Here is a 15,923-nt window from a genome sequence, read left to right as displayed (position 1 = left end):
TGTTCATAAATTTATTTTTTTAATTTTTTTTATTTTTTTTTTAAGATTTTATTTATTTATTAGAGAGCGAGAGAGAAACAGCATGAGAGTGGAGAAGGTCAGAGGGAAAAGCAGGCTCCCCGCTAAGCCGGTAGCCCGATGTGGGACTCGATCCCAGGACCCCGGGATCATGACCTGAGCAGAAGGCAGTCGCTTAACCAACTGAGCCACCCAGGCGCCCCTATGTTCATAAATTTAAAATACATTATATTTATTGGTCATTTACTAAGTATCAGGTACTACACTGAGTGCTTTATCATATTAAGAAAAAAAGAAAAAAGAAAGAAATGCTAAAGCTGATTTGTTCAAGAAGTTTACAATATATCAATGAAGAATAGAAAAGTACATGCCTATATATGTTGGGGAATGTTTTGAGAGTCCAAAGTGGGGAGGGAAGGTAGTAGGGTGGGAGTGGGGCATTGGGGGGGGGAAGAGAGAAGACAGAGAGAGGGAGAGAGAGAGAAAGAGAGAGAGATCATGGCTTTCTGGACTGATGATCAGAGTTTGTGAGGGTACCATAGTTAAGATAGGATGAATGATAAGATTTCAATTATTTCCTTTCTCACTCTCAGCTAAATTATAAGCAATCAGCTAGTGCCCCCTGTATACATAACAACTAGGTCATGTCCACCATGAAGTGCATTTATGAGATTGTTTAAGTGTTCTCCTCTAACAGGGTTTTTATATTCCTAGCTTATCAATATTACCACACAGTAGTCTTTAATAAGTATCTATTGTGGAAAAAAAAAAAAGTTTAAATACGTGAACTGATTTCAGTTTAACTGCCCTAACTTTGTTATGTACCTGTTGACTGGTAACTACATTTTGTCAAAACTTGGTATGATTCATAGTGGCGAGAGAGAGAACAAATTAAGTTGTCTTGCCATTGTGAAACAAAAATCAATAAATATTTTAGTATTTTAATATGTTTTCATTTCAGCCTATTTCAGTCTAAAACTAGTAAAGACCCATTAATTAGCTAACTAATCTCATTTCAGGCTCTATTTTTTTTTTATGACATCTCAGCATTTGTAATTGTTGACTATTTTCTCTGTGTCCCTTTCATTGACTTCAAAAACTCTTTCTGTAGTTTCTTTTCCTGCCTTTGAAATCTTCTTTTTTGTCTCTTCAACTAGATCATGAATGTTGCTATCAAAATTTTTATACTCTCACTTTATAGCCTTTATTGACCAATCCTATCTTCCTTCATGGTTTTATCTACTTCTTATAAACCTTTAACTCAAAAACCTGTATGTCTATTTAATTTTATCTTTTCTTTCGTATGTCTATTTTAGATTACTCTCTTCAGTACAAGATCCATGTTTCCAAATGCAAGCTAGATGACACACATTCCTTTCTTTTTTTGACATTATTTGTATCATGTAAAACTTAAAACAAAATGCCAACATTCCTAACATGAATGTTCCAAAACATTCCACAGTTGCAATGTCTCCAAAATATAACTCATCACTTCTGTCCCCAGTCCTGTACTTTATTGCTTCTTCCCTATCTCAGTGTATCCCAGTATCCTGTCCCAAGCCAGAAATTTGTAGAACATGCTTCATACATTTCATATTCCTCATATCCAACTCACACCAATTCCTATCAATTATAATTCATAAACATATCTTACTTTGGCCTTTTCCTCATAGTCCTCAGCACCACTGTGTTAGTTTAGGGTTGCATCACCTCTCTCCCAAATGGTTTTGATGGCCTTTTAATTGATATCCCTAGCCTGAATCTCTCCCTCCCCTCCATTCTGTCCTTTGCACTCCTGCCAGTGATAACCTTTGAAAAGCTGATTCTGCATTCCTCTGTTTAAAATGCATTAAGAGGGCACCTGGGTGGCTCAGTCGTTAAGCGTCTGCCTTCAGCTCAGGTCATGATCCCAGGGTCCTGGGATCGAGTCCCGCATCGGGCTCCCTGCTCTGCGGGAAGCCTGCTTCTCCCTCTCCCACTCCCCCTGCTTGTGTTCCTGCTCTCGCTATCTCTCTCTCTGTCAAATAAATAAATAAAATCTTTAAAAAAAATAAAAATAAAATAAATAAAATATGCAATAAGAGCCCCTTGCAGTAACAGTTTGAAGTCTAATCCCTTTAGAAAGATCCATAAATTCAGCTTTCCTCCTTCTTTTAACATCTGATTTCTTTCCAGCATCATCTCCTAATACTGTTCCATTCTACAGACCAGCTTAACAAAGGATTTGTTGCTCCTCGAATGCACTCTGCTTCATTCTATTTCCTCTGTTTAGAACATCCATTTTGTCTCTCTAATGAACCCAATTCACCCTAAAAGCCCAAGTCTGTCATTTCTTTTTTTTTTTAATTTTTTTATAGATTTTATTTATTTATTTGAGAGAGAGAATGAGATAGAGAGAGAGCACGAGAGGGAAGAGAGTCAGAGGGAGAAGCAGACTCCCTGCTGAGCAGGGAGCCCGATGCGGGACTCGATCCCGGGACTCCAGGATCATGACCCGAGCCGAAGGCAGTCGCTTAACCAACTGACCCACCCAGGCGCCCCCAAGTCTGTCATTTCTTCTGTGAAACCTTCTGAGTTACCATTCTTTATTCCTCTATAACTTCAAGTACTTTGTAAGAGTGTGTGTGTGGGGGGGTATGGGTGTGTATCATCTAGCATGTATCACTTACCATTTTAGGGAAATGAGAAAACATTTTTAACTGAATAAAAATGAAAATACAACATACTAAGATTTGTGGATCTAACTAAAACAGTATTTGGAAGGAAATTTATATAATGAAATGATTATAGGAGGAAGGACAAAAATCTCAAGTCAGTGATATAAGCCTTTATCTCAAGAAACCAGAAAATGAGGAGCAACTTCAAATCAAATCAAATACAACAACCAAAAATAATGAAGAGCAAAATTGCAAGACAGAGAAACAAAGAGAGAGGAGGAGACAAGTTTGCCAATATCTGAATGAAAGAGAAGACATCACTATAACTCCCACAGACATTTAAAGGACAACTTGAGAATATTAGGGACAACTTAGCAGAGAGATAGAAAAAAGAAAAAAAAAAGTAAAATGGAAACCATAAAAACAAAAATTCAACATAAATCCAACAAATGGGAACATTCACTGAAAGACACAAATTACCAAACTCGCACAATAAGGAATAGGTAAGTAAAAACAGTCCTCTAACATCTAAACACATTGAACATTTTAAAACCTTCCAATGAAGAATGGCCCAGATATCTTCACTGCTGAATTAAATCAAACATTTAAGGAAGAAATAATACTAATTCTTTGTATACTGTTTTAGAATAAGGAATAGGAGGAAATACTTCTCAACACAATAAGAAACCAGCATTATTCAGACAACAAAATCAGACAAATAGACTGTAAGAAAAGAGAACAATATTCCAATATCCCTCATGGACATAGATTAAAAACCCTTAATAAAATATTAGCAGATTGAATCAAGCAATATATAAAATGAGTAATACATCATCACTGAGTAGGATATAGCCTCAGAATGAAGGGTTAGAACCAACATTCACAAATCAACAATAAAATTCACAATATAAAAAAAGGTAAAACATTATTTCAATAGAGGCAGGAAAAGCATTTGCAAAATTTAACATCTGTTTATCTATTTGTGATAAAATTTCTAAGCAAATGGGATATAAGAAGGAATTCTTCAGCCTGATAAAGGGAACCTAAAAAGAACTTACTGCAAAAACCATTCTTTAGGGTGAAAACCTAATGCATTTCTCCTAAGATAAGTAAAAAGACAAGGATGGCCACTCCCAGGGATCCTATCTAACGTTATCCTGGGAGGTCCCACCGAGAACTATAGAGCAAGGAAAACAAATAAAGACCTACCGATTAGAAAGGGAGAAATAAAATTTTCTCCATTCACAGATATGAATATTTATATCTATATGGACAACCCTATAGATTCTACAAAATAAAAGATTAATAAGAACTAATAAGTGAGCTGAGCAAGTTACAGGATATAAGGTCCATATAAAATACCAATTTTATTTTGATAGATTATCTATAATCAATTGGAAATTAAAATATAAAATAAGTTACTATTTACTACAGCATCAAAAAAATGAAGCATATTTGTATATGTCTTAACACAGTGTAAGACTTATATACTGAAAACTATAAGATATTGATAAGAGAAATCTTAAATAAATGGGGGAGATATATCATGTGTGTCAGTTCTACCCAAACTGATCTATAGTTTCAATGGAAGCCCCCCAAAATGCTAGATTTTTTTGTAGAACTGACAAGCTGATTGTAAAATTTATATGGAAAGTCAAAGAATAGCCAAAACAATTTTTAAAAAGAACAAAGTTTAAGGAATTATACTACTTGAATATAAGATACCGCATAAAGCTATAATAAGCAAGACTATACAGTATGGGCAAAAGTACAGAAATATAGATTATTGGAACAGGATAGGAAATCTAGAAATAGAACCACTAATATACAGCCCAAATGATTTTTGAGGAAGGTGAAACTCATAGTCTCTTTAGCAAATGGGGTACAACAATTGTCTATCCTTATGGGAATAAAAGGTATCTGACCCATTGTAACAAAATCAAAAATTAACTCAAAACCTAAACTATATAATTTCTAGACCATATGAGAAATATCTCTGTGATTTGGGGTTGGGTAAAGATTTCTTAAATGCAACATCAAAGGTATTATTCATAAAAGAAAAAAAACAATAAACTGGTTATCATTAAAGTTTAAAAAACAACAAACTCTGTTTTTTGAAAGATATTCCTAAGGAAATAAATAAAAGATAGAGAGGGGAAAATATTGTTTACAGAACACATATTCTGATAAACCCTATTCAATACAGAGAAACAATTCTTAAAACCCAGTAAAAAAACCAAAACTCAAATTTAAAACAGGCAAAATTTTGAAGAGATGCTTTACTAAATAATGTGTATAGATGGCATGTAAGCACATGAAAATATGTTCAATATTACTATTATTCAAGTGGAAATTAAACCTACAATTTAACACTATTAAATATATATTAGAATGGCCCCCAAACAAAAACAAGTAAAAAACAAAATCAGGTATCACTGAGAATGTGGAATGACTGGAACTTTTATACACTGATGGTTACATCAAATTTGGAATACAGTATGGAAGCTCTCCATAAAGTTAAACATACACTTTACCATATGACCCAACAATTTCTTACCCAAAAGAAACAAAAACCTCTATTTGTATGAATCTTGTATATGAATATTTATAGCAGCTTTATATATAATTTCTAAAAATCTGGAAACAATGCAAATCATTTTCAATGGTGAATGGATAACCAACGTGTGGTATAACTAACAATGGAATACTACTCAAAAAAGACAACGAACTTGTACATGAAACATTGGTGAAACTCAAATGCTTTATGTTAAATTAAAAAAAAATCAGGCTCAAAAGGCTACATGGTACATAATTCCATTTATGTGAAATTCTGGAAAAAGCAAAATCATGGAGCAGAAAATTGTCCAGTGAGCTCACCATGGATGATTTGAGAGGTGTGACAATGGGACCATTCACGATAGATTAGAGGTAAACCTAGTTCTTATAAAATGGGAGGTTGATTGTGAAAGAAGAGGCAAGAACCCCATGACAGCAGGTGCATCCCCAAGCTGACCACGTTTCAGAGATAGTGCATAAGGACATTGAGGATCCAAACACTGATCACTTTAGAACTATTTTATCCCACATATCCTTTGAAAATCTTTATGAATCCTTAGGGACACATGCAGAGTACTTTGATTACCGCTACTTCAGTGTCAGCCTGGCCCCTCAAACAGGCAGTAAATAAATGTATATTAAATGATTAAATGATCCTATCCAAAGGCAAGTATAAGTCTGGATATGTGGTTATATTTTGGACTTTCTCCAATATCTTATTTGTCTTCTATCATTTAGGTCTTGTGCAAAGCCATAGCAAATCCCACAAATACATGAATTGAGCAAGTGAATCTAAAATTCTAATGAATTATAATTGAGTGAAGCTTGAAATTATGGTTAGCAACTACAGAAATATGTTAGGTACTTACTGAGATCTACAGCTCACTGAACCTTAAATTACACAAAGAATTGATCAAATTATCAAAAAAGAAGAATTAATTAAATTACATAGATGTGGTTAATTTTGAAACTGTACTTTTCTTTCTCACAACTGTATATATTCCATATAACAATTTGTTGTTACCTGACTCATTGATGCATTGTTCTCCAAGCAATTTGTTAATAGTGCAATAGAGGTTATCAGTGCAGAGACAATCTTCAAATTGGAAATTGCTTTCCACCAAGGACTGGATGCTCAGGTTACAGTTTGATGAATCCTTCATCTTGCAAGGGTTACCTGGGTTTTACAGTCAAAGATAAAATATTCCTGATATTAATCTGAATATTGCCCTACCCCAAATGCTTTTAATGTATTAATCTAAGTAATTCATTATTATAGTGAGATTTTCTGGGGTTGCTGCAAGATGTCCACGGAAGTGAACTTTTTAATCACAAAATCTCTTTTTACTGACTTTTCCCCCAGTATTTACTTTCTAAAATAGATTAAAGCTTGCTGTATTTTAAAATGACTTTGTCCTCACTTAGAATGCCAACTTTTACTCTTCAGTATTAATCAAGGCTGTCCTTACATGAGGTGATCAGAATGATCTATAATCCTCACCATTTTCTCGGCTTAGCAATATTTTTAGCTATTTGTCATAATCTTTTATTTTATTTCATATGTCATTCTAAGATTATAATAAGAGACATGCAGGTGGCTCAGAATTTACCATGAGAAATGAAGTTGTCCTGACACTTAGTAAGCAGTCAGTAAATATTATTGAATAATGAATCTTTCATAATTACTGATATTTCATTTTCTGCTTTAATTTACAAAACCATATTCATCTACCCAACAATTTTCTTTTATTCATTTTTCTGAATAAAACTACTTGAGTTCATTTCATCTGTGTATTTGAGAATATTTCTATTTCAGCTTTATGCATGGGATAGTTATGCAATTATTACTGTAATTCACTGAAAATGACTTGCTATTTGTATACTGAAGTAAATGTTATAATTCATAACACACTGAATGCAGTATTTTAAATTGCCTTATAAAATGTAACGAGGAGCTTCATTATCAAAACCAATGAGATTTTTTTGTCATTGTCTTCTAGTCTCATCTTAAAGTTATTGTGTTACCTTGAGCAAATTATGCTTTTAAAATTCTTTTCCTGAACTATAATAAGAATGTTGGGTTAGACAGCTATATCTTTCTATGGAGTATGAACATTCCATGCACTACTTTCAAGGGCCGGAAAGAGAAAGAAATCTTTCTCCCTTCCTCTGCATTCCATGTAATCCCTTGAGGTCCTGTGGATGGGCAGAGGTTCTGATGATGGAGATTGTAAATGTTGGCCATCAGAACTGTAGGTTGCTGCCTTTTAACCTAACGCGCGGCCCTCTACATCTTTTGGGAAGTAGAGGAAGCACATTGCAGATAGGCAAGAGTCATGAACAGTACAGAATTCAATCTTTGTGAAATGAATAGAGAAAGTGAGACATGGAAGAATCTATTGTTATTTTCCCTTTTCAATTTTTCTTACTGAATATTCCAGAAAGCTTGTTATGTTTTTACAGTATTATAATATCCATTATACAGGATGATAAATTATGTTAGAATACAATTTTTTGTAACATTTTGTGGATAATAGTATTAGGGCAATGTCTCACTATATCATCAGTTTATCTATTTTTCCTGAATGGAGTTCTCCTATAATGCTCCATTCAATATTTATTCAACTAATTGATATATTGTTTGGCTTTTTTTCTTCTTTTATACAAGTAACAGTAACTCTAATCTTCATATTCTCTACCCTGTGGGACTCTCCTCAAATATTTGGAATGTAGGACAAGTTAAAAATAAAAAATATATTTTAAATTGTTCTTGACACAGGTAGAATGGAAGACAGCATATCTGTTACAAGAAAATAAAGTGTGAATTACAACATGTGTAATGTGTGTAACATGTATTACACATACAAATAATAACAATGCTTTTGATCATCACAAATGTTATTTTTCCTAATTTGTCATTGAGATATTAACATGTAAGCAAAAAGATATTTGAAAAATTTCTGCCATACTTCTGACAAGCACACATATAATTATAACATTGTACATGGTGAGATAAGTAAAAAAAAAATTGATATCTTTCATAAAGCTACCCATAGTGCATTAGGACTCTTGAGTTTTTGTAACCACATTCACTAATAAGCAACTGAAGGTGAATCACTTGAATATCAAGTTCGAGTAAGGTGTTTAGAGCAAAGCTAACTTAGTTCCCAGGATAGTGACAGAAAAAAATCCAAACTATTTTTTTTATTTTTTAATGTTATGTTAATCACCATACATTACATCATTAGTTTTGGATGTAGTGTTCCATGATTCATTGTTTGCGCATAACACCCAGTGCTCCACACAGAACGTGCCCTCCTTAATACCCATCACCAGGCTAACCCATCCTCCCAACCCCCTCCCCTCTAGAACCCTCAGTTTGTTTTTCAGAGTCCTATTTTTATCTCAGTAAAAGGAAATCATTCGAGTGTGTTTTAAATAATGTTTTACCTGAAACATTGCACGAATCTTCCATTATTCTCCATGCATATTTACATCCATTTGCATCATTTAGGCATTGTTCTCTTAAATATGTGCAATCAATGGTTTGGGAAGCAGATTCATTTTCAAAGCACAGCACCAGAGCTGAAATAACAACAGTAACAAAACAACAACCACACGTTTGCAATATTACAGCATGGCAGTTGTTTACCTCAAAACTAAGTTATTGATGATAAAGAACAGAGTTAATGAAAATACAATCTGATAAAATCATTACAAGGTTGGAATGGATCTTAACCTTCCTTCTAGCTGTAGATCTATATTCTTCCTATAGAAGATTCTTCAATGAAGAGCCTATACTCGTGCTCTTATTTGGTGCCTATTCATTCCTTGATTTATAGGTTGATGACCATTGCTCTATTGAAACTGCACTTTAAACTTCCCTGATCATCTCCAAAACATCAGACTTAATAGTTTTAAGATTTCATCTTGCCTACTTTTATCACTGAACATTGTGTTGCCATTTTGTTTGTGAAACTCCTCTTCCTTTGGCAACCCTCTCTTCTAGTTCTCTTGATACTTATTCATTTGATATTTTTTCTGACCATAGTTAGAATTCTTCCCAGGATCCTTGTCTTTTTCTGGTGAACTATATTTTTAGCTTAAGGTCCATCCTTAGATTTTTCCCATTCTCATTTTACACATTCTCTGTGCGCACTTCTATGTACTATCATAATTTTAACTAAAACCTCTAGACCGATGATTCTCAAAAGTATCACCCAATCCCATTATTTTTCAGTATTCCAGTTATATTTGTTGATATCTCCACCTAAATGTTCCAGACACATTTCCAGACTATAATATCTTTCTATCATCACCACTCCCTGGTAGACCACCTGCTCCACCAATTTCACCATTTTCATAAGCACCCGCACTAGAAACCTTGGATTCATGATAGACACCTTTTTTATCCTCAACTTCACTCTCCTATATCAATTTTTGCATAGTTCCCTGACTCTTATTTTGAATATATGACCAACTCACAAAGTACTCAATGTGCCTCCAGTTTCATCTTATTCACATAGGTTCTTTACACCCCCTAACCTGCTTACTATACCTTTTTAGCCCTGCCATTTCTCTGCTTCACCCTTTAGATGGTTCCTTATAGCATAAGTCTTATATTACTTATCATATGCAATCGGGGGAGTCCTTGAACATTTATAGTTTCCCAAATGCTCCATGTGTCTTATACTTCTGAGTATTTACTTTATGATTATTAGTAGGCACTCCATTTCTTTTTCTTCTGGAATAACTTTTTTTTTTTGGTCTGTTAATACTCAACACAATGATTATCTGTTTTATGGAACCCTTCCCTGACTTCAATACCCTCTTTTCCTATATCCAAATTGATTTAACACCCCTCATTTGTTTCACTACAATATTAGGATTTCCCCAACCATAGCTCTACTGCTCTGTAATGAAAGTATGTATTTATGTGCTTGTCTCCACTGCTGGGTTCTAGGGTTTTATTAGACAGGCATTAGACACAATTCATAATTGTATCCTCATCATCAAACACAATGACACATTATGTATGTATATTGACTTAAACCAACTTGAATAGTTGTTTAAGAATGAGTTATAAATAAGTAACTGATACTATAATAAAAATAACACCTTCCAGATATTTACAAGTTATTTTGGGTAGAAGAGAAGTTTCCAGTAAGTTTTTTAAAAATATCAAGAAAGTAGCAATGCTAATTTAGTATATTGTTCAAATTACCTGAATTGATTCTGCAAGCGTACAAACTGACACTTGCTTAATCAATCCGTAGAAAAATATGGGAACAGCAATTGAGTTATAGAGACAATATATTAACTATAATCAAGAGACCTCAAGTTATGTCTTAGAGCCAAGTTATTTGGATTTTTAAAAAGATGTTAATTCTGAATCACCTGTGACAATGCAGAGTTATAAGCTTCAAGTAAAACCTACAATCTTGTCTTTATCTTACCTCTTTCAAACCTCTTCTCCTAAGGAGAATCCAAGACAACTCATAGGATCATAGGTACTATTTGCTGGGTCACTGCATTTGGAGATTAGGCCCAAGGGTGTGGTTCGGTCACATTTTTCTTGTTGAGGGCTGGAGTGGAAATTGACATATCAGCCTTCTGTTTTTTCATGTGTTCGTAGATAACCTCATCTAGCCAAAATCCTGTCCTAGGTTAGCAAGCCTGGAGAAAGAGAAACAGAGCCCCTTCGATTCTGGCCCAGTTATTTGTTTTAATCCAGCTTGCCAAAGACCCTCAGGTATTTTATGTCAGAAACTCAACTCATAAGAAACTGGAATTTTATTTGACATTGATCATTGCATTTTGTGAATAGCTCCCTCAGGAAACTTATATGTGATAGTATTCTGAATATATCATCAAAACCTTACCAGTACCTCAGTCTAGTGATGGTTAATGAATGCTACATATTATCTTTCCCAAATTTATTTCATTTTCTGCCATATTTAAAATTTTAAGTTCCACTTGATTGTTTATTTTACGTGATTTTCCACACCTTCCATTTGGATGAAATACTGAATCTACTAGGAAAACCATCTCAGTGATCTGGCCCACAAAAATGAAAATAACTTTAGCTTTCCAAAATTTTAGTCATTCCTTACTATGATTTGTAGCCACATACTTAATCCAGGAATTTCCAAGGATTCTCTTGAAATGCTCAGTGAAAAACAAGTTCTGTTTCATTTTTTTTTTAAGATTTTATTTATTTATTCATGAGAGAGAGAGAGGCAGAGGGAGAAGCAGGCTCCCCACAGAGCAGGGAGCCTGATGTGGGACTTGATCCCAGGACTCTGGGACCATGACCTGAGCCAAAGGCAGATGCTTAACTGTCTGAGCCACCCAGGTGCCCCTTCTGTTCTAAAATAGTAAGATGAAGAATACTGTCCATAATATCACCCTCTTAAGGCTTATCATGATAATACATTTTCTATTTTAAAAATTCACTACGTCAAACATTTCTTTGGCTATATAAACTATCCCACATCACAAGACCTACTTAGATGATGTTAAACAAGTATTCTGAAGAATGCACTATGGGAAATACTGGTTAAACCTATCAAATAGTACAATTTTGACCCTAACAGTATTAGAAATCCTTTCCCTCCTTCATGCATCCTTTTCTTTCTTTTTTTTTTTTTTTAGATTTTATTTATTTATTCATGAGAGACAGAGAGAGAGAGAGAGAGAGAGAGAGAGAAGCAGGCCCCCAAGGAGCAGGGAGCCCGATGCGGGACTCGATCCCAGGACTCTGGGATCATGACCTGAGCTGAAGCAGACGCTCAACCATCCAAGCCACCTAGGCACCCTCCTTCATGCATCCTAATGTCAAGGTTAATTTAGAAGTGAAACTTGAAAACAAGCGGCCATCCTTGTTTTTTCAACTGGGGCCATAATGAGATTGTAATGTATTTTACGTGTTCTGTTTTATTGTTGCCTTATCTACAAAAGTTAAAGTTTCTTAGATTTCTCTTTATAATAAAGAATAGAAATAAGGAAATATTATTAAAATAACTACAAGAAGCAAAATTTTGGGCTAATGAATAACTATTATTTAAACTAAAGAAAAACTGAAGATACATAAAAGATTCCATTCCTTCTTCCCTTAATTTTTTTCACTTGATTTATTTTGACTCTCCTTTTATGTTCAACACAATTTGAAGTAACCTTCTTCGTTTTCATGCCCACAATTATGTCTTTATTCATCAATATCTATTAGTGTAGAATAAGCAAAAACAATACTGGCTTTGTTTTAATGAATGGAATATTAATATTCATCTGTAATCATAACTCTCTCTTTTCCTGAATTCATTTTATAGATTCTACTAAATTTTGAAGAAAATATAATAGCATTCCCAATAACACATATAGGAAGTAGATCTTCATGGATGCTACTTTACCTATAAATGAATTCTTTTCTACCAACATTTTACAATACATTTACACTACCCAACACAAGGGGGATAAATCCAAACCTTATCTCTGGCTCACAAAAACTGATTGAAATGTGAAGCATTTGATGGGACATTAAGTTGGTTTATCCTACAAAATGACTCCTACTTAGTAAATATTAATGCTTTAAAATTAGGGGAACTGAGTGATTTAAATTAATCTCATTTTAATTTAATTTCAAAGAAAAATAGATAATTTGAAATTTGTCATCTTATAACTTGTAAATAAATACTGGAAGGTTTCATTTCTCAAAAGCTCTAGCATAGATTCCACATATACTAGAATTCCATAAATCCTAATAAATAACTCAAAGTAACTGGTTTATCTTACACAATAAAATAGAAATAGCCTGAGAGATTATTGCAATTCCTGCATTATGTGTTTTCTACAGTTATAAATGAGTAAGTGTACATTTCTGAAAAAGTTATAAACCACGTTCAAGTATACATTTGTAACTGATACTTATTATAAGCCCGTTAGTTTAATCAACAGGTAAGTCAGATAAGACAGCATTCAGTTCATAAACAATTGGTGTTATGAATCCAGGTAAACTAGAAGCATGATTCGCTTACCAAGGAAAATGAAGACTATCATGCTGGGCAACTTGGGGATATTCACCTGGAAAGAAAGGCAGACGTGTTGCTCCAGCCACCTTCTGAACGGCAACTGTCCAGATAAGGCTTCAGCTTCCGCTCTTGCTTCCTGAAAGCATTACTGATTTAAGTCAGCTTCCTTTGTCACCATCTCCTCACCAATCTTTCCCGAGCTGTGAACTCTCCCAATTATGTCCAAATTCAATTATTTTCTTCTGAGCATACTAATCTCGGATATTAGGTTTCCAAGAAAGCCCACAAGCCAGATACTAAGAAATGATCCATGCTCAGCACATTCATGAGAAAGTTTTATTTTTCCTTTAACTAGAATGCTAAACTGTGTAAAAGCCTCCCAACTATACTCCCAAAACTTCCTAGATGCTTGAGTATCCTCAGTTTCCACTTCATTAAGTAGCCTCATCAGAGCAATTTTATTTCATCTTAGAATACGGAAGAGGAGAAAAGTGCTAAGCAGCCCAGGCAAATGTATGGGGAATTCAAGTTCCACTGGAATCAAACTGGTGTGCCTCATCTTCCCAAATAAGAAATGTTCTCTACATGTGTCACATAGTACAATATATACTTTCAAGTCGTACTGCTTCACCTACACTTCCCCAAACCCACCAGAGACAGTGACGGTGTAAGAAACGACTCCTGCAGCAATGCAGAAATGCCCGGCTCCCCCGGAAAGGTAAGCCTCCACTTGCGTTCATCACTTGACAACTGTTTCTCTCCTAGCTTTGATGAGAGACATTGCTATCATCTGAGTATTTATGTGTTTGCACAAATTCTTATGTTGAAATTCTGACCCCGTAAAATGATTATATTCACAGGCAGAGCCTTTGGGAGGTGCTTAAGTTGTCAGGGTGGAATCCTCATGAATGGGATTAGTGTCTCATACAAGGAAGAGGCTGCAGAGAGATCCCTTTGCTCCTTCCACCTGTGGGGGCACAGCTGGAAGGCACCAGTTACGACCCAGGAAGAGGGTCCTCGTGAGGATGTAACCATACTGGCACCTTGATGGTGGACCTCTAGTCTCCAGAATTGTGAGAAATAGATTTCTGTTGTTTATAAACTACCAGACTGTTGTATTTTGTTATAGCAGCCTGGATGGATTGGGTTTACCTTGTATCTCATCATATTCTTCCTCACAAGACCCTGGAGCACATCAGCTCCATGGGGGCATCATGAGGCTTCCACTTTTAACACACCTGAGACCTTTCTGTAATGGATGCTTGGAAATACAAAATGCTGTTTCGGCAAGAAATTAGGAAAATACAGGTGTGGGTAAGTTCCTATCTTGAGATGAGACAGAAGTATTTTGTATCCACAGCGACACAATGGAAGAATTGTTGATTCCAATTTCCATGTTTATTTTCCACTAGAGAGAAGTTACAACATACTTTGGTTTCAGAATGCATAATGGAAAAACAAACTTGGGAGTCCAGCAAGTTGAAAGTTGTTTTTCTCTATAAACGTAGGTAAATGACTTTATATGGGAAATTGTTAATATTTATTTACTCCTCTGTAAAATGCTCTGATTATATCCATGGTTGCTATATACATTAAGTATGCATATGGGGCTTATATCCCAGAGATCAACAAATGCCAATTAGACTACAGGCAGTGACATTTAACAAAAGAATTATCTCATAAAATTATTTAATTATTTCCTTTTAAAGATACTGAGTTATGGGCGTCTGGGTGCCTCAGGTGGTTAAGCATCTGCCTTCAGGTCAGGTCATGATCCCAGAGTCCCGGGATCGAGCGCCTCATCAGGCTCCCTGCTCAGTGGGAAGTCTGCTTCTCTCTCTCCCTTCCCCCTGCTCATGTACTCTCTCTCTCTTTCTCTCTCTAACTCAATCCCTCTCTCGAATAAATAAATAACAATCTTTTAAAGATACTGAGTTACTAAACTTGTATTATAAACTTTACTGAGGTAATTGTTCTTTTTGATATAGGCCAACTAAAATTGGCTAAAGCTAGAGAGAGATTCAGTGGCTCTGTTGGTTCACAAACTGCCTTCCCCACCCCCGAGAGGAGGGCAAGCAGAGCCCAAGAAAAAGGCAGGGCACTGCAGACTGGTAGGCAGCAGGTTTAATAAGCAAAGGAACTTACACATGAGGCTTGTCTCCAGAAGCCTCAAGATGGGTAGATCTCTGCATTGCCTGCCAGAATCTTACATGTTTACATAGAACACTTACCTGGTTTCAGTCATGTCTATGGTCCAGAGGATCTCAATAGCACAGTTCTCTCTCAGGGCTGCATCCTTGAAACATCTCCTGTGGTGGGAGTGGTAAACATAACCTACATTCCCAGGACAGGGAGGGATAAGGAGCTTCTTATTGCCTAGGTTCAGCTCTCAGGTCAATTGGAGGCCATGTCCTCTCAATGACCTCCTTTAACAGGCTCCCACTGAGCCTGTGTGGCTCAGTCGTTGGGCATCTGCCTTTGGCTCGGGTGGTGATCCCGGGGTCTTGGGATCAGGGCCTGCATGGGGCTCCCTGCTCCGTGGGAAGCCTGCTTCTCCCTCTCCCACTCCCCCTGCTTGTGTTCCCTCTCTCGCTGTGTCTCTTTCTGTCAAGTAAACGGATAAAATCTTAAAAACAAACAAACAATCAAACAAACAGAACCAGTC

The 15,923-nt window shown here is 35.4% G+C and overlaps 1 protein-coding gene across 1 annotated transcript in view; it reads right to left on the bottom strand.

The window, feature by feature from the left end:
* GFRAL (GDNF family receptor alpha like) overlaps positions 1–13,286 on the bottom strand; it is a 67,354-nt gene extending 54,068 nt beyond the window's left edge. The window contains exons 1-3 of the mRNA XM_025890380.1: positions 13,265–13,286; positions 8,682–8,816; positions 6,256–6,414 (exon numbers count right to left, since the gene is read on the bottom strand). Of these exons, the coding sequence (XP_025746165.1) occupies positions 6,256–6,414; positions 8,682–8,816; positions 13,265–13,286 (316 nt within the window). The remainder of the gene's footprint in view (positions 1–6,255; positions 6,415–8,681; positions 8,817–13,264) is intronic.
* Positions 13,287–15,923: the final 2,637 nt, after the last annotated feature.

This window comes from Callorhinus ursinus, unplaced genomic scaffold (genome assembly GCF_003265705.2).
Source record: "Callorhinus ursinus isolate GAN/ISIS: 27379988/994484 unplaced genomic scaffold, GSC_fseal_2.0 scaffold22, whole genome shotgun sequence".
In the NCBI taxonomy this organism is placed as follows: domain Eukaryota; kingdom Metazoa; phylum Chordata; class Mammalia; order Carnivora; family Otariidae; genus Callorhinus; species Callorhinus ursinus.
Note: the sequence above shows the minus strand (reverse complement) of the source record. Positions and strands in the feature narration are given on the sequence as shown.